Raw genomic sequence first — 22,591 nt, 5'->3', positions numbered from 1 at the left:
ATTAGTTAGTACTCACCTTGTCTGCACGACCAGTAAAAGAAGTCTTTCCTGCTAAACCCAAGCAGATAGCACAGACAATGCTGGATTTTCCTGTTCCATTTGCTCCCACAATCATATTTAAGTGAGACCCAGGAGTCACTTCACAAGAGTCATATGTACTGCAAAGTAAAAAGTCAAACTGCTTTAATACTGTAAAGGAGCTACCGCACTATGTTTTTTATCAAACAGCTTTTCTACTCAAGTTGTTCTATACATTTAGACATCAAAAAAGGTACAAGGGTTAACATTCCCACTCACAAAATGTAATGTTGGTAACAGACCACTGCCCAAGTCCCACAATTACACATTGCTTTTATGCATTGATTTGGCATTCTTAAAACAGCTTTAAGCAATTACTTTACTGGACCCTTTTCTTCTGGTGTTGCTTCACAGATGTAAAGTTTTGGCAGTTTTCCCACTGTAGCATCACACCAGCATACTGTCCAAGTAGCGGTCACCATGCTTGCCCCCCCCCCCCCCCCCCCCAGTGAACTGGACTTTAACAATAATGCTAAACTGGCATTCTAGCAGTTTGACAGGCTATATTACAAACTCACTTTAAAAAGTTACTAATTCCTATTCACTATACAAAAGTAAGACTGAAAAACCTGACATTCACTCTGTGTATACACATGCACACAAACTTTGCTGGATCAGTTTTAAACATCTGTGTGAAGTATGTCAACTGAAGCAAGTAACTATGTTGACATTATACATCTTCCTGCGTTAAGCCATCTGAAAATGAATGCATGGCCTTTTCAATGGTTTTGAAGTCTGTCTTGTCATCCATGTGAACACATATGAAAGTGGAACACCATCACACTAGCACTGAACACGCAACCCTTTATACTAAAGGTTGTGAAGTGCGTACCAGACTACAACCATAATGTACTCACGAAATATATCTATTGATTTGTGTTATTTCAAAGAATCTGTTTCCATATTTTCTAGCTTTTAAAAAAAATGCATTGCATAGCATCACATTTTCATAGCATATAACAAACACTTAAGATCTATTTGCATACGTCTAAGTTCTTTCCAAATACAAAAATCTAAGGAAAAGAGGCACCGGAGAGACACGCGTCTCCAGTACCTCTTTTACTTGGATTTTTGCTTGTCGTGTATTGAGGGCTGGTTAACGACCAACATGCTGTTTTTTTTCTGCACTTTCCAAATACCACAACTTGAAAAACACAGAAAATACAAAACCAAGAGAGCAGTACCAAAGTTACTTTAAAGTTAAATAAAAAGAAGCAAACAGGTGGAAAAATGTTTACAACTCTGCAGTCATACATACTATTTAAAAGACATACAACCAGTAGAAGTTAATGTAAAAGCTTACATTATTATGAGATCAGAATATTACCAAACAGTTCAAATACATGGGTAGGCCGATCACCTGCAAATCTACTGCAGTTTATAGAACAATCAAATGCTGAGCCATTAAGTGACAATGGTAGGTAAACCACTCCTAGACACTTTTCACTTGCATTAGTTTACCGGGAATGTCTGGATAGGCAACAATTAAATTTTTCAGTGAAGGCCCAAGGAGAAAATCTCCAGTAAAATACAAACACTATGACATTTAATGTTCACTCTCTCCTACCAGCCTTCAGATAGGTACAGCTCCTTAATACAGCCATAAAACAAATCCAAACCACAAAGGTCTAAGATGGCTGCATATTAATCTACTAGTTGATTATAGAGTTCTCCCAGTGTGAAAAACAGACACGTTGGGAAAAAAGCCATTAAAAGCTATTAATGTGGGTATTCAGTTGTTTGTTAGTCACTATGCTACTTGAATGCTGGCAAAGAAGAAATATAGAGAAAGTAACAGAAAATGAACTAGAAATGGAGAAAAAAAAACTCTGGTGGGAGTAGAGCCTTGCAGCTTGCTATCAAGGTTTCAGCTTTGGAAGAGGAGACAGATTCCAGTAATTTTCAGGAAAAAAATATATGAAATGCATTCAGAAATATTTGAGATACTAGTACCTTTTCAGATTAGCTGAGAAAACTGTAGAAATCAAAAGCTGAAATGAAGGGGAAAACTGCTGAATACGAGGCTTCTAAAAAGTGATTTCAAAAATAGCAGCACTACAACACAGAGCACACAGAGAAAATACAATATTTTACATTATATCTGAGAAACTAGAAGAAAAGTACAGTTGTGTACACTTACCATAAAATGTAGATGTTCGAGTGTATTCACTGTTGCAGTTATTACATTTGGGTAATCCTGCTGGCAGGTTGCCCTCAGTCGGCCAGAATTCCAAAGTCCTGGGTCCTGCGTCAGCTGCTGTTGCCCCTTCCCTGATGTCAGGCCGTCAGGGGTATAAAAGAAGCAGCCAACACCATTTTCTTTAGTTTTATTTGCCCCAGATGTCAGGTGCCCCCTAAAAAGGTTGCCAAAATTTATAATTACATGCACCAATATAAAAACTTTACCTTCATCTACAAGCAAATACACCACATAGGTTCCAACAGAAGAAAAGGGGGATGGCAGGTGGGTAACCTGGACTGCAACAGTGAATACACTCGAACATCTACATTTATGTTAAGTGTACACAACTGTACTATGTTCTTCGTGTTTCACTGTTGCAGTCATTACATTTGGGTAGAATCCCAAAGCTATGGTTGGGAGGCTGGAGCTAAACAGCATTAGAAGCGGCTATGAGGCCCTGCAGAACTGCAGTGGCAAAGCCTGCCCTGGATTTAGAGTAGAGAGGCAGATGATAGTGCTTTGTAATGGTGTGCACTGAACTACAAGTAGCAGCCTCTTAAAATGTCCTTGGTAGGTACTCCCCTGAGAAAGGCTTAAGTGGCTGCAGCTCTGGTTGAATGCGCACTTAGGCCCTGGCTTGCCATGGTGTACAAAGCAGAAACGAATGCAGTGACCTATCCACTTTGAAATAGTCTGCTTTGAGATAGCCTTTCCTTGTGATCCTGCAGCATATGCCACTAGTAATTGCTCTGTGTTTCTGAAAACTTTGGTTCTGTCCAAGTAGAATCTAAGCTGTCTGTGTACGTCCAAAGAATGCAGAATTCTCCCCCCCCTCGTTCTGTGGATTTGGATAAAAAGTTGGCAGGTGAATAGTTTGGTTAAGAGCCACACTGGACACCACCTTAGGCATAAATGTTGGGTTTGTCCTCAGAGAGACCCTGTCTGGATAAAAAAATGATAAAAGGTTCCACAGCCATGAGTGCCTGTAGCTCTGAAACTAGTCTTGCAAAAGTTATTGCTAGGAGCAGAGCTGTTTTCCAAGATAAAAACTTTATATCAGCAGTAGCAGCTGGCTCAAAAGGAGGCATGGTGAGTTTTTCCAAGACATAGTTGAGGTCCCATGCAGGCATTGGTGATCTCCTTGGAGGCCTTACATGTTTGGCTCCTCTGAGGCACTGCTTTAATAAGGGATGAGAAAAGATTGGAGGCTCTGCATTATAATGAGCCGAAATGGCAGAGGCATGAATTTTAATAGATGAAAAAGACAGGCCTTCGTCCAGCATCTCAGTTAAGTATTGCAAACATCTGAGGAATATTTGGTACAGCTGTATCAGTTCCTTGTGCCTGGTTCCAAGCACAGAATCTTCCATTTTCCAGCATAAGATGTTCTAGTACTAGGCCTTCTGGCTTCCAAAATGACATTCATCACAGCTTTACTGAGAGGCACGTTTTGTATGACTACATTATCCTCCATGCTGCCAGTCCTGAGTTGGCTGTGCAGGATCTGATTGTTTTGCTGGGACAGTAGATGAGGTATTTGAGGTAATGTCCAAGCTGGGCATTGAGACAAGTTCCTTAGTATTGGATACCAGTACTGGCGGGGCCAGTCTGGGGCAATCAGTATCATCTTTGGCTTCTCCTGTCTGACCTTTAGGAGTACCTTGGGGAGGAGAGGCAGAGGAGGAAAGGCATATACTGATAGGGCATCCACTCTCCATGCTTGTCTGTGATAAATCCTTGTGCAGAATCTTTTTAGTTGGTAGTTGTGAGGGGAGGCAAATAGATCTATGTCCAGGTATCCCCATTTCCTTGTTATCATGCCGAAGACTTGTGGATCCAGCTGCCACTCATAAGGATCCATGAGATTTCTGCTTAGCTCGTCTGCCAGAGTATTTTTCCTTCCTAGCAGGAATTGTGCCTGCAGATGTATTTGGTAAGTCAATGCTATGTCCCACAAAGTTATGGCTAGTCTGCAAAGGGGGTAAGAATGTGTGCCCTGCTTGTTTATATACCACATGACCATGGTGTTGTCTGTCTTTATCAGTAGTTGTCCTGGATGAAGTAGGTCCTTGAAGGCTGTCAGGGCATTTTGAACAGCTAGCATCTCTTTTTGATTGATATGTAGATGCATTGGGTTTGAGATCCAAGTGCCCTGAATGCATTTTCCTGCCATGTGGGCCCCCCAGGCATAATCTGATGCAGCCGTTGTTAGTGTCTGCCTGGCTGGGGGTAATGTGAATGGCTGTCCCTTGTTTTGTTGACAAGCCTTTGCCCACCATCGAAACGCCTGTTGCAGGCAGGGAATGAGAGTAATCATAGTTTCCAGGCTGTGGCAATGTTGAGTCCAAACACTTTTTAGGTACCACTGAAGTTTCCTGATATGCAGTCTTGCATATGGAATTAGGATGCAGGATGCCATGAAGCCCAAAGCCTGCAGAATTTTTCTTGCAGATAACTGGGCCTTTGTTGCCAACATTTTGAAATAGGTAATCAGTTGCCTTTGTATGGTGTGAGATAAGCCATCTGGGCAGTTGTACTTAAGCTTGCACCCAGGAATATTATCTCTTGAGAGGGTACTAGTTTTGATTTCTTTTTGTCGACTGTGTACCCTAGGCATGTTAGAAGTCTTTTCACAAACGCCAGATGCTGCAGAAGAATGTCCTTGTTCTCTGCTTGAATTAGACAGTCGTCCAAGTAAGGGTATATTTGTATTCCTCTGTCTGTAGAATGCAATTACTGGTGCCAGGCACTTTGTAAAGACCCTGGGCGCAGTAGATAAGCCAAAGGGCAGTGCAGAGAATTGGTAATGCCTTGAGCCAGCCATGAATCTGAGGTATCTTCTGCATATTTGTCTGACTGGGACATGCAGGTACGCCTCTTTCAGGTCTAAAGTCACAAGCCAAGCGTTCTTGCCCAGCATGGGCAGAGGCTGCTGCAAAGTCAACATCTTGAATTTTGGTATATCCAGGAATGTGTTCAGAATAGATAGGTACAGTACTGGCCTCCAGGCCTTGTCCTTTCTGGGTACCAAAAACAGTCTTGAGTAAAATCCTTGTCCCTGCTCTTGCTCTGGTACTTGTTGAATGGCCCCCATGTCCATGAGGGATGGGACTTGTTTTTGTGCCTCTGCCCATTGATTTTTTTGGCAGATCTGGCCAGCCATTTGTCTTTGGCAGGGTATGGAAATGGAACTTGTAGCTTTGTGACATATTTAGAACCCACTTGTCCTGGGTTATAATGTGCCAATTTTGAGAAAAAAGTCCTAATTTTCCCCCTAAGGGTGCTGCCAGGAGATAAGTGTTTGGTGCAGGCAGGGGGGAAGTCATTGGGACTGTTTCCTGTATGGTTGTGATTTGTCTTCTCCAACTTTGGAGGTAGAAGCACCCCATTGCTTTGACCTGTATGAACCTTGTGCCTGGGATCTGCCTCTAGGGCATCTGGATCTGCCCCTTTGAGGTCTGTCTGACACAGGAAAGGACCAATTCTTTGTTGGCCAGTGTCTACTAAACCCAGGTGGCTGTACTTCTAAGAAAGCTCTGACCATTTGCATAGATTTAGCTTTGTCCTCCATTTTCTTTAACACCTCTTCTGCCTTAACACCAAACAAAGTACCATGCTGTAAAGGTGTATCTAATAATTTAACTGACATTAGGCAGATTTTGTTCCTTTAACCAAGCATGCCTCCTGATGACAGAGCCCGTAACTGCGGCCCTGCAGGAGGCCTCCAAAGAATCAAAACCACATTGCAAAGTATGCTTTCCAACTTGTTCAGCTGCATGCAATAAATCCTGCATTTCCTTGTTTTCTACACATTCAGAGTTTAACAACATTTTCTGTTTAAGCAATGCCATGACATGTTGCTGATATTTGAGCATATGAAACTGACAGTTTAAGGCCCTTATAGCCAAGGTAGCAGATGTGTAAACCTTTTTTCCCCATCTGTCCAGTGCCCTAGAATCTCTGTCAGAGGGGGTAGGGTTTTTTGCAGCGGAAGCCTTAACTCCTTTGGGACCCTGAGAAATAGTTTCTGGGTCTGCAGCAGGGTTTTTAAAAAGGAATTTATGAGAGTCAGGAACCCTGTAATATCTGTCAGGCTTAACAGGAGCTGGAAGTAAGGAGTCAGGGGTAGGACTAGTCTCTGAAAACACATCTACAACATCTAACACAGGTGGAATGGCTAGTGGCCTGTGTTGATGGAGTAAAAGGAAATCCCTGAGCCTCTTTTTAGATTCTGAAAAATCTTGGCTCTCCCAGTGGAAATGCTCCCTCATGGTATGAAAGGTTTCCCCAAAAGAATATTCCTCTGGAGGAGAAGCTGAAGGTATAGATTCTTCATCATCAGAATCCTCATAGGGAGGAAGAGAACATTCCTGATCAGAAGAGGAATCAGAAGAAATGGAAACCTGATCTGAAGATTCATAGTCAGTCTCTTGCCTAGGCTTCTTATCAGGAGGGGGATGGGAACCCCTGATCAAGGTAATCAAGTATTCAGCCATTTTGAGCATCTGTTTTTTGGGCATAGAGGCCTGACCACGTGGCTCTTGAGTTTGTTTCTTTGCTTTAGAAGGTGCTGTAGTCTTTGCCTTTGAAGCTGAAGTCAGTTTAATATAAAGATGTTTAGGTCTGAATACACCCTCATAAGCCAGTGCCTGCTTAGCAGCTCCGGACCCATCTGATGGAATAGTATCAGAGGCTCCAATACCTTGGGTTTCCAGCGGCATGGCCGACTCCACGTGGGAGTCGGTAGCGGCCTGCGACTCAAAAGTAGCATGTGTCAGGGGCTGCAAAAGCGCCTCATTGAGAACCTGCGAACCGGCAACTGGCTTAGGAGAAGCTTCGTCTGTTTTGGGCCTCGGTTGTCTCTCTCTCTCTCCTTTGCTTTGCGTTTTTTGTGAACTCCGGTAGTCGGATGGCTATCCAACGACATTTCTGGATAATTAAATCTGCATCCAAAATAGTTTAAAGCAAAATCATACAGACGCTTAATAGTGCATTGGTTAAATCTAGCACAAAACTGACAACTAGAAACATTGTGATCAGGGCCTAGGCAAGGAATACAGTAAGAATGAAAATCCTTATGGAGGTATTTGCTTTCCACAAGAAATACAATTATTTACTTTTTCTGACATCAGTCTGGAGCAAGAAAAAAAGTTTCCCCAATGGGGTACTTAGCTTTATTGAAGACTTCGGATTTGAAACTCAAACACGAAAATCTCAGGAGTCGGCCAACCGGCACTTGTGAACTGCTTCTGCTTCGGGCACCGCACGGCAAGAAAGACTAAAGAAAATGGCGTTGGCTGCTTCTTTTATACCCCTGACGGCAGCCGACGTAGGACCCAGTACTTTTGAATTCAGGCCAACTGAGGGCAACCTGCCAGCAGGATTACCCAAATGTAATGACTGCAACAGTGAAACACGAAGAACATCTGATTGCACTCATTTTATTAAAGCATAGATAAGCATCTGGTCTAGTACTCCATAGCAATATTTGTTAATTGAAAGGGCACACACTGTGTATGCTCCAAATCTGGCCATGAAAAAACAGCCAAGATCGTTTTAGAAAAAGATGCACTTACACCAGTGGAAAGAGCAGCTCTTGCAAAATGTGACAAAAGGGATTATTATAATAACTTGGGAATACCAGAATGTGTTTGTGGAAAATGATTATTCACTATACACTAGGCAGAAGAAAAGCAAGTTCATCCCTGCAGTCAGTGGATGTTGACAAGCTGATGTAAGATTCAAGCTGCTATATACAGCTGTTTCAGATATTTTTTTTTGTTGGAGGATCAAACACATTTTTGGATGGAGAAACAGCTAAGAAGGAAAGTTTACATAGCAAAAAGTGAGCCACCGAGCTGAAAGGGACACTGCTTCTCATTTCTTGACAATAACAAGCTCCATACAAGATACTTGCCTGTTCAAAAAAGAAAGAAAAATGTCCACAAGCTGATCAGAAAAACTATGGACTTGAACCACAGACCAGTGCTACGTGATTGAGATGATGACAACAGCAATAATGTGAAAATAGGAAATATACACAATTGCAAAAAGGTACTATTTCCCCAAGATGCAGTATGAACACAAGAATATGCTTCTGCAAGAAGCAGCAACAAAAAAAGACAGACTGGAAGTTTGTTGACTGTTCTAAATTGGTGGGAGGACTAAAGCATAATTCACACTTTACCATTAATGTTTAAAAGGACAACAAAGGGATTGAACATGTGACTGTAAATAAAGTTTGTTGTTAGCAAAATGTTTACACAACGAAGTAAACTGCATGTTGTATTGTACAATAATACTAAGTAGTGCAAGGTGGTATTTTAAATGTGAGATGGGTGTCTTATCAGTGACTGTTTATGCTAGTGATTATTAAAAGTACTACTTATTAACTAATGCACCCAGGGTTTATAATGTAACAAGATAAAGGCTGGATATACACAATATAATACTGTGATATTGGGCTGTTGGGGGAAATGTAAAAATGTACTCACTATATTACATATGAACTAAAATACACTAATTTCTCTGTTTGTTTGTATACAGTTGGTAGATGCTACTTATTTACAATGGAGACAAGGGAACTTTTTTCCCTAAGCAAACAGGATAGAAAATGAAAATAAACTATTGTTTTCCAGTATCTGGAAATAGTTGTTTCTTTCAACTGTAAAGATATTAGCTGTTCTCACCCTCCTTCCATTCAAAAAATGCCAGCAGTTGGGAGACTTAAGTCTACAGTTGCAGATGATTCATCATGAAATGACAATGTGTGTTCCAAGGTGTTTGTATAAGAAACAGCATGATTTTAAAGAACTGGAAAACAGCTCAGTGAAAATAAATGAAAGTATGATACTGACAGAACCTTTGCAAATAATTGCACCCTTAGCGCTTACTAAACAACATTGCACAATTTAGTGCTTTTCACTTAGATGTAGCCAGTGCACTCTTTCAATGCTAAAAATAAGTTAGCTGAGAGCATACAAGCTGTTTTTCATATCTGGGAGAGTGGAGAGAGACATAGGACAAGGACATATGGTACTGTGGAAGAGTGAACACAGGCTCTATCATGCAGGGAAGTCTATTTGGGGCAAATGTTCCTATATGGAGAAACTATATTGCTTTTTTTTGGGGGGGGGGGTGTACATAGTTTTGTGTTAACTTTTCATCAAAGTAAAAAAAGAGGCCCTAGGGCCATTAGCCTAGTAACCACCTATGATCCTACAATGACAAGCAGCAACTGCATACAAGATCAACCTGTCAAGCATTAACATGTGTTAATTTAGAGTCCATAAAAAGTCTGCTTGGCCAAACTGACTTCATTACTCTCAACCTGCTACCACTGTGAACTGTACATAATGTAAATAAGAGTCTCTAAGCTGCAGTAAGACACTCAAGTGTAGTAGTCATCCCCCAGCCCAGGCTTACTTACTTGTGGGGAAGTACCATAGTTATCACCCTAACCTGCCTGCCATAGTAGGTGGTCACCACAGAATTAAACCCAGCTACCAACTCCAGTAGGTACCAACTTCCCAGCACTTTCCCACAATTTATGTAGGCATCCTGACTGAGATGGGTATTTTGAGGAAATGTCTAATGAGGTCTGGAGACCACCTATTAATCAAACTGCATAATGCAGTGTGTGAGAAATGTACATATACAATATTAATGGGTGACAAAATCTCTCACGCAGGCAACACTGATACCAAGATCAGCAGCAGTTCCCCACACAGCCCGAATAAAAAAAACATCTATCATACGCAGAGGTTCTACAGCTGAACTTGCCCAAATGACAAAGACCTCTGAAATGTAACAAAGGCATTAAGCACCCACATAAACGCTCCAAGCTTGCAAAGTTTATCACCTCCCATAGCACTAGGGATCCCAACAAAGATATTGAGGCCATAAGGGCAGCCATCTACCCAACCAAATATCCTAGTCATATACAACTCCAGTGTAAGACATAATGAAATACCACCCACCAGACAGAGTAAAGGGCAAAGGTCAGTTGCTTGTCTGGTGTCAGGATTCAGATCACAGATTCACTCAAATCCTTGAGTGGCAAGTACCAGTATAACTCTGACATAATGCATGTGGATGTAAAGACTTGAGTTGTATCTTGCTGGACTATATGAAGAAAGATATGATGGAGCTCTGGACTGTGTATTCCAGGCAGATAAGAGTCTAGCATTCAGCAATACCCTACCTTCCCAAAGGATAATGCCTCAGTAAAATAAAAAAAAACTGACTTCAATAATTGGCTTAGTTTTTTGCGCCCTTCAAAGGGGATACAATATTTGTCAGTCTGGGAGGATATGATCAACAGATCATACTGTTTCTCCAGGGATGATCTGTACCCATCATCTCTAGGGTTTTGAATACTGGCTAAAACACCATCTACCCCCACAGTGCCTTTTTCAGCTAAGGTCAACCAGATAAACCTACCAACATAAAGAAACAAGCAAAGGAAAAAAATAAAAAAGTGTGGCTGATCAATGATAGATGCCTAAACAAGAAACTCCAGTCCCTGCAAGTCCTCCTTACCTTGAAGGATGCAGATGTCTCTGTAGTGACTGGAAAGTGGGGGACAGTACTCCAGCTGTGCAGAGTTATAATGCCTTCCACACATTTAGATCAGCTAATAAAGCAGGAGGGGAAAAAGGGCAGAGGTGTTTCAGTCCTTCCAGCAGCCTCATAAGGCTTTTAAAGCAGCAAGATGCCCTACAGCTTCATGTTCAGCTCACCATCAGAAAAGCCCCTTACCATACTCTAGATAGCTAGAGAACACCTTCTATGACCCAGGAATGCCACAGCACCTACTTATACAAAATGAAATCACTAAGCATGAAGCCCAATACCATCTTTCTGGGTGACTTCAACTACCCAGCTATAAACTGGGAAACATATAGCACCACTAATGTGCAAGACCAGAGTTTCGTGGACTAATACAAATGCTCTAGACAGGAGCATTCCACCACAGGAAACATCATCCTTGATCTTGACCAAACAAATATGGGGGGGGGAATTATGTTCCATCCCTAAAAATCCTCGCTCATCAGGTCCAATCCCAAAGCAGTCTCATTTGGAATAAAACAAAACCACATAACCTGAAATCTCCACTGCTAGGACTTTTAGAAATTATTAAGGTAAGCATCCTACTTCTAGGTGAAACCCTGACAAGTTTCAAATCTCCCAAACCCACAAAATTGTACTGCTGATGTAAAAATGTACAAAGCTAACTTACATTAGCACATAACTGCAGAGAAGCAGCTGTACCTAGCAGAAACAAGTGCAGGGCAAGCAAAAAACATCCTTAGTAGAATCACAATATCACTAAGCTTTATAACAAAAGAGATGATCATGGCCAAACATAAGTGCAACACCCAGCACATTAGAAACTCCATCTTTAAATCAAATAAGCAATTCCGGAGTTAAATTAAAACCACCAAAGTCAAATCTGAGGCAAAAATATCCACCCAGGTTAAGGACAATCACAAGGTCGTCAGCTAGGTCTGTAATCAATGTGACACTCCTGCACTGGCCCAGTAATCAAGGAGCCTCAATCCTCACCACTGGCAACTGTGGGGGGACATACACACTGGAAGGATGACAAGTACACACACAGTAAAGTGCAATTTCCCTTAACAGCACACAGAGATCAGAGTAAGTCTGGGGCTGGTTTCCCCCTTTTTCTCCAGATCCCCAATAAGACTCCCCACTCGCACAGCTATATGGTTGAGATCTCAGTTGATTGGCCAAACCACGATCTCCAGCATCATCTCTGTCCAACCAGTGCTTCGTGTCCCTGCCCAAGTATCTGACACACACACTTTGAGGTTCGATTTACACACACACAAAAGTCTGCAGAGTTTTGCTAGCTATGCCTCCTTCTGCCCACACTATCAGGTAGTTCCAGCTGCCACCCTTATCGGCTACTATAAGACCTTTAACGGGTGTCCAATCCTACTGGGTAATGTTACTATTAATCCAAATGGTAGTCTGACCAAGAGCAAGGCTATTTAGGAGTAGTCTGTACAGTGTCACCATAGAGATATGCAAGTACACATATATCAGTCGCAAAGATTAAGTTAATATATTTAATAATAAATAAAAGAACAAGACAATACACAGTAAATCAACACAGTAACTTCAGAGTTCAAAATTACAGGAAATATTTAAAACAACATTGCAGGACAGTCAAGTAAATAAAAAAAAAAAACATCTAAGCTATACTTTACTGCATTCCTATCTCAATCTAAGAGAGTTACTATGCCCTAAAAAAAAAACTTAGAGCGAGGCAAGTGCAAGTGATGAATGGATGTTGTCTGGTCAAAGACAAATACACACTCACTCTATCTGAGAGAGTTCTTAAATTAATATCAAATATTACTGCTCTCTATCCGAGATGGTTCTTAAATTAATATCAAATATTACTGCTGGGTTAGTTTGGATGACATCACTTTTTGTCACCCGACTTTAGTTCCCAAGCTAAACCTCCTTTGTCAGAAATTAACAGAATTTAACATCTCTGTGTGAAAAATACATCTCAGATGTTTGAAGACCCTGGAAGTCAGAAAAATTAAACACTTCTTCTGCATCTTAAACCTAGTAATTACTTCTCTTTCAAGACGATACAAAAATCTTCTAGCTCTAGAGATTGTGGTCTGTTACTGCGCTGAAACAGAGATAACATTTATAGCACAATCGTAAAATAATTTAATTTCAACTTATTTTCTTGAAGTTTTGCAAGTTAACCTTTTATGTTTCAGTTGCCACTATACATTTGCACAACTACAATAGTGTATAAACATTTCTGTTCTAAGCCAGCAGGGCATGATGTGGTTACATTTTAGCTCAGTACATAACATACAGTTCTGTATAAATCATATCAATATTCACAAGTGACAAATTTACAAAACTCTCGATAGCTGGGCTGGCAGTGTGACAATTATCACCTATACTGAAGAGCAAAATAAAGGTATAGCAAAATCTTCTGACTGAAATTCAGCACCGACTTCGCAACACTGAATATGTCTCACAAGAAATGTCAGAAAACCAATATGCCCCCAGCTATCACACAGGGACAAGTCCTGGAAGCTCTCTCAAAAGACAAAAAAACTGCATTTATGCATCCTGACAATATTCCTGGATGTACCCCGAACAGCATGAAGCACAACTTATCCATGTCCCTAAAAACACTGTCCAAACTCAGCCAAATGGGCTTCGTACCAAATGAATGAAGGACAGCAACAGTAATATTCCGACACAGGGAAGGACCATTCAACCCAGCTACCAGTCCGTAAGTTCGACCAGTCTTGCATGTAAAGCCATGGAAAGATTCATCATGAAATTAATCAGTAATAACACAGGAAACCTCCAAACACTAGAGTCATCCCAGTTTTGTTTTCTCAAAGACAGATGATGCTTACTTAACCTACTGGACTTTCAAAAAAGTCACTAAAGCAACAGATGAAGGCAAGAGGATACACCCTGCCTACGTAGACATGGCTAAAGCTTTTGACACAATACCCCATTCAGACATTGCAGAATGGTTTACTAAATTAGGAACAAACTTCTATGGCGGGACAGCACAGTGGTGCAGCGGTAGCTTTGTCACCTCACAGCAAGAGGTTCTCAGGTTCATTTCTCGGCTGGGGTGCTTTCTGTGTGGAGTCTGCATGTCCTCCCGGCATTTGTGTGGGTTTCTTCCAGGTGCTCCGGTTTCCTCATAGATTAGAAAGAAATGCGTCTGGAGCATTCCTCCCTGGGCCTCCGCCGAAAACTGGCTTTGTTCCAAGTCTGACTTTCCCAGTTAACAAATGTTAAATAAATAAATAAAAATAAATAAACAAACAATCACCCATTTGCTTGCCAACTGGCTCACAGACTGGATACAAAGATAAGGAAAGCTACTGCACAAATGGACCAGTCACTAGTGAAGTCCCAGGGCTTGGTGTTGGGACCACTACTGTTTGGTGTTTACTTCTCAAAAAAGTCCAAACAAATGTCAAGGGTCTTTGGTTGACCAAGTCTGCAGACTGTCACAAAACTGGGGCAGTCACTGAATCCCCACAAGACTCAGCTATTCTCCCGGAAGCATCGTTTCAAACAAATAACTGGTGCCAAAGTTATGGACTAAGGTTAAATACCAAAAACACACTCTTAAGAGTTGATCCAGTGGTTAGAAGACATTTGGGAAGATATATGTATATATATATATATATATATATATATATATATATATATATATATATAGACAGTAACCCTAGCATTTGATCAACATGCAAGTCCTATAATGCCCAAATTAGAAGCAAAGGGACGGCATCTCAGTCGAGAGGGTTGAGGGCCAAGTACAGTTGAACATCAGGCCTATCATAGAGTATAATACCCCCTTTAGTATGCGCCTATCCAGACATCTGCAACAACCAGAGCACTCACAGAAGTTTCTCACAAAGAGTACAGTGACTAAACCACGCAACTTAAAACAGACTACCTAAAAGTCCTATTGCTATACTCTGTCGCTTATTAGACTAAGAAAAGGTCATCCATGTCTGGCCTATAAGGTATCCTCTGACCCAGTAATAATGGACCAGCTACAGAAATACACGTCAGGAGACCCTAACCTCTCCTGCATCATAAACAAAATTGTTTAAAAGGGCAGGTACAAATCCCAGAGGATAAAAAAGACTCCCTATCCATATAAAATGAGCTCATCACTGTCCCTATTCAAATGCAACTTAGATCAATGTATAAGAATAATGACATTTACCAAAACAGCCCCAGTGCTACTAATGGACAGAGATGTTGCCTAAATGCCCTATTCTGCAGTAGGGTCCCTTTTCAATATTCAGTGGTATAACCCCAAAATCTTTCTCAAATGGGAAGTCGAGAAATAAAAATCATAGCAAGGGTAAGTTGAGCACCTAATGGGATAACACAGCTAGGCTTAAAATAGCCGTTCAGAGCAATTAGTCTAGTATTCACCTATGAAACTATATATTCAAAATAACAGTCATGCATAATAAGTGAAAGCAATTGTTTCTTACTAGAATGACAGCCTTATTTTTTTTTTTATCACTGGAACGTCAATGGCAGGTATGCACAGAGAATACCGAATTATATCAAGTGTATGGTACAAACAGCAATGTTACAGGACACACAACTGCATAGAAATGGGCATGTGTATTGGCAAATAAAGGACTTTAGAATGCATATTCAGTAGACTATCAGGGACTGATGAAAATGAGGTAATAATACTTTGCAAGGAGAGGGTGCCAGACAGCTCATCCAAGAAGGCTGCCCAAGACCAACACTCTGGAAAGGACCTGCAGAAATTTGAATAAAAAATACTTACAGGAAGAAAGAATGGGGGGAAAAAAAAGGAAAGACAAGTGAGCAGGAACAATGACTGACTTTAAAGTTGCAAACAAGGAGCAACAGATCTGCATTTTCTTTGAAAAGGTTAACAGAGAAGGTCAGGATGATAGCTCCTTCAAACAAGCAATAGAACAGCAATAAGCAGAAGTGGAAGGGCAAGAGGGAAGCTGAAAGATCAGGAGGAAGATAAAGCAACAATTAAAGCTAAGCTGCAGGAACACATTCACAGAATACAGGACAGAAAAGATGAATAACCTTGAAAATCGCTCAAACAGGAGTAACATCAGGCAAACTGGAACTGAAGTGAGTAACAATGAAATGGAGCAATTCATGACTTGACATCAGAAAAATCAGGGAATGTAATAATATGCAAAATGGGACAGTGGCAAGCAGCAACAGAAAGCAGACCCAGGCATGCTTTGGCAGGTTTCCATTCCTATATTGTAAAAACAGAAAATGAAATACAGCAGGCAAAAAATATTTAAGTTATCCCATTTGAAGTGATGTTAATAAAACTGATGGATTACTTTGCAACATTCTACAAATGGAAAGCTATGCTGAATGTATTAAATTTCACCAAGAATGAATGCAACAACTGGATTGCTAAAATACACTGCAATATTGGGAGTAAGTGGAATGATTCAGACTACATAATATAGAGGGGAAAAAGTTTAAATAAAAGGTATAACAGTAGGTAAACAACCCGGGCAACTAAAAATCTGAATCACCTGCAAGACATGGACTGGGACTGCAAACTTTGTTATATAATAGGTGTTGCAGAGATACTGGAAAGATGTGCAATGTCAGATGCTACAACCCCCACACAGGGGGAAAAAAAATACCAGGAAGGGCTGAGGGGGGGGGGGGGTCATATGCTAGTAAGGCTAAGAGTAAGAGATGTACAGGAAATAAACACAAGCAACCACAAGAAGAAAAGGAGAGACACAAGATGGTACAGGGTAAACAAGTGGAAGACAAAGGAAAATTTCAAACTAGAACTAAAAAAAAAAAAAAAAAAAACTGTTTCACTCCATCTTTATTTCCTGACCTTAACACCTCAGACTCAAAGTGCTTTATTTGTAATTTTAGCCTGTTTTCCACAACATGGCTACCAATGGGGCTTGATGTATCAATGTGATATTGTACTCCCTCAAGCCTTTCTCTTTCCCACAATACTTTGTATGACTCATGCCAGACATAGGTTCATAGGTAGGTACTAAGCTATCGGCCCAAGGGCCTAAGTAAGCCTAGCCAACAAGGTTCCCTGGCTTACGCCACCCAAGAAAGTTAATTTCCTGTGCCCCTGTCGAGCAGAGCCACAGAAGTGATCCCGGGGTGAATTTCCTATTTCCTATCCATTCATCAAGATTTTTCTTGAAGAGTGCTAATGAGGAACTTTGCTTGACATAGATGGGTAGCTTGTTCCAAAGTATAGGAAGTCTCTGGGTCAGGAATCTATCCCCTCCTGCATGTCCTGTTTATTGTGGTGACAAAGTTTATGTCCCTACGGTGTGCAGCTCGGTGGGATTGGGATTTCTTTAGGTGTAGCATGTCCAACAGCTCTGGGTTTAATATAGCTTTATATGTTAGGCAGAGATCTCTTCGGAGTAGGCGATATGCTACAGAGTAAAGCTGGAGTTTTTTTTAAGACGGTCAGTGTAGGGCATCTGTTTGAGGGCAGTAATCTTCTTTGTGAGGTACTTCTGTGGCCTCCTTTCCAGCTGCTGCAGATGTCTTGTGAGGTACATTCCAAAAGGGCTTTGTACTCTATAATGGGTCCAATGAGTTCCGAGCAGAGGGGAACAACAATCTCTATTTCTGGATGAGAACCCTTTTGTGATGAGGTGTGCCACATAGAAGGATTTCTTGACTACTGTGGCAATGTGATTATCAAAGGAGAGACTACTGTCCATCTGGGTCCCAAGGTATCATCACACATTCGGCGTTAAGTAGACTGCCGTTTATGTGGTAGTTCATGGGTACAGAGTATGTACCAAAGGGGATGACAATGCACTTTTTGGCATTGAGCTTGAGGCCATGTCTCTGACACCAGGCATCTGTCGCAGTGAGGCCCTTCTGTAGTATGTCCACATCATTTGGGGACGTGACTATGGCTCCTAGTTCGCAGTCAACTGCGAATTTCATTAGCCAGAGGCCTTCTGTGTTAGCCTGTACTTTAGAGAAGTAGATACCAAACAGGAGAGGCCCCAGGACTGAACCCTGTGGTACTCCACTTGTCACTGGTTTGAAGTCAGATTTGGAGTCTGCAACTTTTACAGTGTGGGTTCTGTCAGTGAGCCAGCTGGCAATCCATCTTGTGATGTAGGGATTTATACCTAGTTTAGTGAGTTTAGCTATAATTCCAGAATGGGGGATGGTGTCAAAAGCCTTGGAGAGGTCAAGATAGGCTGTGTGAACCACCTTACCCTTGTCTACGGCTTTGGTGACTGCCTCAAAGAAGTCGATCAGGTTCAGTAGGCATGATCTGCCTTTCACAAACCTGAACTGGGTGGGGTCCAGAGTTTGGAGATTACCAATGTCTTTGTTTATGAGTTCCATGAGGATATATTCCATGGCCTTGCAGACCAGGCTCGTCAGGCTTACAGGGTGATAGTTCAAGATCAGTGGTGGGATAACTGTTGCTGTGCGCCATTCAGTGAGCACACAGGCCTGACGTGAGACTATGACTGAACATGGTGCTTAGGTGGGAAGCCAGTTCTTTCTGAAGTTCATGTAAAACGCAGCCTGGGATGTTGTCCAGTCCCATGGATGCTGTTTTTTTGGTTTTAGAGAGTGCAGCTTTTACCTGCATATGTGTGATTATAGGGACTCTGAATTCTTCCTGTATAGAAATGGGCCCTTTAGGGGGTGAGGGGGGTGGTAGAGTTAGCACTGAACCCATCTGCCAGGTTGTTGGCAACATCAGTTGGTTATGTAATTTTCATACCGTTGTGCTGTAACGCAGAGCAGACCTGGGTGTTGCCATTGAGATTCTTGACATAACTATAGAATGCTTTGTGGTTGGCCCTTAGAATCAGTGGCGATTTTGTTTTCGTAGCTAGCTTTGGAGGATCTTATAAGGGGATCTCAGCTTCTTATTGAGGCTGACCAGGGAGCTCCTCCACTCACTGGATTTTACTCTTTTGCAACAATTTCTTCCTTCTGTTGTGGAGGTTGTTTATGGCAGGGGACCACCAGATCGGCTTTCTTTTTTGTTTTGAGGATAGTGTCTTGGTTCCGTTTGGGATAGCATGATCCATGCACTCATGTAAGTGCTTACAGAGTGTATATGTATAGGATTCAGCAGTCGTAACTGTATCGGCCATCTGCATAGGTGTTATGAAGTTCGCCACTTCTGTCTTAAGAAGAATGAAGTTGGCTTTGGAGAATTTTTTTACCATGGTTTCCTTAATGGTGGGTGGGGACGAGAAGCGGATATCTAGGATGATTAGCTTATGGTCGGATCTGACCAACGAGGAGTTAACTTCAGGTGTGGAACACCAGTCATTCATGTTGGAAATGACTAGGTCTAGGGCATACTGCCGCCCCTGGTGAGGGTGTGGATAAGTTGATCCAGGGCACTGGAAATTATGAATTCCAGAAAGCGTTGAGCAAAGGAATTGGTACATTAATAGTTTTCTCAGTTAATGGTGGGGTAGTTGAAATCGCCCATTATTAGGGTGTTTGGTTGAACCTTAACATTTTCCAGTATATCAAGAAAAGGGGAGTAGGAATCGTGGGGGATCTGTAGCAAGCTACAATTTGGCTTGCAGTTTTGCCCAGAGTTAGTTGCACTTGGATAATCTCAGATGCATTATGCTGTGCATCTAGCCTGGAGGTGTGGATAACCTTAATGAATATGGACACTTCTCTGCCTTTGATGCTCTGGTCCAGGTTAGATGGCCGAAAAGTATGGTATGAGTTACTTTTTTGGCTGTAGCTGGATAACTTCTAAGCATAGTGTAAATCATACCATACAAGGAAGTAACTTTGAATTCCCATGCCACTGACATATAATGGAATTTGGGAGTGCCACTTATTTTCTTTATCTTCAGTGAAAGGACAGCTTCTTTTCTGTCTTTAATCACTCCCATTTATGTTTGGCTCAGACATTGATTTACACTATACTTGGATGTTATCCAGCCACAGCCAGAAAAGTAACTAAATTGCAGGCCTTCATTCAGGGTTTTCTTTTGTAGTCTGAGGAATAGATTCTGCAAGGGTCTCTCAGTGCACTGACAGTTTTAACAGCTCTGCAGTAGTGTGGGGGGAGGGGACTCTCAATTCCTTTTGAAGTACAAAAGAAAACACTGAAAAAAGACCTGCAATTTAGTTACTTTTCTGGCTGTAGCTGGATAACTTCTAAGCACAGTGTAAATCAAGGTCTGAGCCAAACATAAATGCGGGTGATTAGAGACAAAAAGAAGCAGTCCTTTTACAGAAGGTAAAGAAAATAACAGTGACCCTCCCAAATCCCATTATATGTCATGGCATGGGAATTCAAAGTTACTTCCTTATGTCTGGCATGAGTCATACAAAGTATTATGTAAGAGAAAGGCTTGGAGTACAAAATCACATTAATACAGCAAGCCCCATTGATAGCCATGTTGTGGAAAACAGGCTAAAATTACAAATAAAGCACTTAGAGTGATTTTGAGGTGTTAAAATAGATGAGGAAAAAAGTGAAAAAAAACTTTTTTTTTTTTTTTTTTTTTTTTTTTTTTTAAGTTCTAGGGTGGAGATTTCTCTTAAATCAAAGGAACAGAAGAACAAAAAAGCCTCTCCCAAAAGAGATTAGGCACAAAAATAAAGAAAATCAGAAGCACAGACAGACAAGGGAAAACTCTAAGGAGATGAGAGAATGGTGTATCAGATGGCTCAAGTGACTCAGAAGTGAACTGCTGGATAAATGAGCAATTAAACAGGCCGGATAGAAGTATTTGTGATGGGCAGCAGAGTCAAAGAGGTGGAAGGCAGGACTACTGAAGGACTAAAAGTGACCACAGAAAAAAACAGAAGCAATAAAGTAGAGAATATGGACACTGAAAGGCAGGTGACTGCGGACAGTGCAAGGAGGATGTATTAAATGAAAACAAACCCTTATTGTGAAACAAACCTCAGGGGAAAGTACAGTTAAGTAAACTTACCATAACAGTAGATGTTCTAATGGATCACCATTGTTGCAGTAGTCTCCACTATATGGGTCTTGCCCCCTACACTATAGGTTCATAGGTTCATAGGTTCATAGGTTCATACTAGGCTATCTGCCCGAGGGCATTTACAAGCCTAGCCCATAGTTTTGTGGCTTACGCCACCCCTTTAGTATGGGGAACTATACCCATTATTTTGCTGTGCCTCTGTTGAGCAGTGACACTGAGGTAATCCCTGGGGTATATCTGCGATCTCCCATCCATTGGTCAAGATTTCTCTTGAACAAGGCCAGCGAGGTGCTCTGCCTCACATATACCGGGATTTTATTCCACAGCATAGGGAGTCTTTGGGTGATGAATCTATCCCTCCAGCACGTCCTATTAATAGCCGTGTCGAGGTTTAAGTCTCCCGCCCTTGTGGCTCTGACGGATCTAGATTTTTTGAGGTGAAGCATATTCATCAAATCTGGGTTTGACATGGCCTTGTATGTTAGGCAAAGGTCACCTCTGAGCAAGCGTGCGACTGAATAGAGCTGGAGTTCTTTCAGTCGGGCAGCATAGGACAGATGTTTGAGACCCTTTATCCTTTTGGTGAGGAACTTTTGTGGCCTCTCCAGCTGCTGCTTTTCCAGGGCTTTGGGTACCCTCTAGGTGCTTCAACTGCCAGGAGTACATGAGGCGCTCCATATAAAAAGGCAGATGGAGACCAGAATTCTTCAGAGCACTTTTTTACCTAGAAAGAGGGTAACAGCCCTGAATACTTGTGCTAGGAAACACTGCAACTATATGCTAAAGTGTGAAAACAATAGCCTGGCAACATAAAAAGGAATATCAGCAGACAAAAGGGCCGGAGGGATGACTACTGTTATGGTAAGTTTACTTACGTAACTGTATTATATCCAATACATAAATCACCATTATAGTAAACTGCTATAGCTTAGTCAGGAGTAGAAAAGGAGAGAGAAAAAAGGCCAATAACTAAGACTCCAGGAACCCCTGGAGAAAGTACAGTTGTGTACACGTACGATAAATGTAGATGTTACAGTGTTATTCACTGTTGCAGTCATTACTATTGGGTTATCCTGCTGGCAGGCTTCCCTCAGTCGGCCTGAATTCCAAAGTCTTGGTCCAGCATCGGTTGCTGTCGCCTCTTCCCGGACGTCAGAGTGTCAGGGGTATAAAAGATGCATCGAACGCCATTTTCTTCAGTTTTTCTTGCCCCAGATGTCAGGTGCCCCCAAAAGTGTAGGCTAAAAATATGTTAATAAAACATACATGCACCAAAGTATATTTGGTCTTCATCTACAAGCAAATACAACACATAGGTTGTATAGATTAGAAAAGTACAGATAAGTTCCAGCAAAAGTAAGGGGGATGGCAGATGGGTAACTTGGACTGCAACAGTGAATACACTTGAACATCTACATTTATGGTAAGTGTACACAACTGTACTATGTTCTTCATGTTTCACTGTTGCAGTCATTACTATTGGGTTGAATCCCAAAGCTATGGTTAGGAGGCTGGGGCTAAATAGCATTAGGACCGGCTATGAGGCCCTGCAGAACTGCAGTGGCAAAGCCTGCCAGAGTGGTAAATGATAATGCTTTGTAAAGGTGTGCACTGAACTCTTGGTAGCAGCCTCTAAAATGTCTTTGGTTGGTACTCCCCAGAGGAAGGCTGCTCTGGTTGAATGAGGCCTAATGCCCTTAGGCACTGGCTTGTCATGTTGTGAATAGCAGAAATGAATGCAGTGGCCTATCCACTTTGAAATAGTCTGCTTTGAGATAGCCTTTCCTTGTGATCCTGC

General features: G+C 41.6%; 1 protein-coding gene across 1 annotated transcript in view; it reads right to left on the bottom strand.

Moving 5' to 3' along the window:
* SMC5 (structural maintenance of chromosomes 5) overlaps positions 1-22,591 on the bottom strand; it is a 3,018,525-nt gene that overhangs the window by 2,832,330 nt on the left and 163,604 nt on the right. Inside the window, exon 2 of the mRNA XM_044064368.1 lies at positions 17-158. Within this exon, the coding sequence (XP_043920303.1) occupies positions 17-158 (142 nt within the window). The remainder of the gene's footprint in view (positions 1-16; positions 159-22,591) is intronic.

This window comes from Protopterus annectens, chromosome 2.part2 (genome assembly GCF_019279795.1).
Source record: "Protopterus annectens isolate FY-2018-M chromosome 2.part2, PAN1.0, whole genome shotgun sequence".
In the NCBI taxonomy this organism is placed as follows: domain Eukaryota; kingdom Metazoa; phylum Chordata; order Ceratodontiformes; family Protopteridae; genus Protopterus; species Protopterus annectens.
This window is presented reverse-complemented; position numbering and strand designations above follow the sequence as displayed.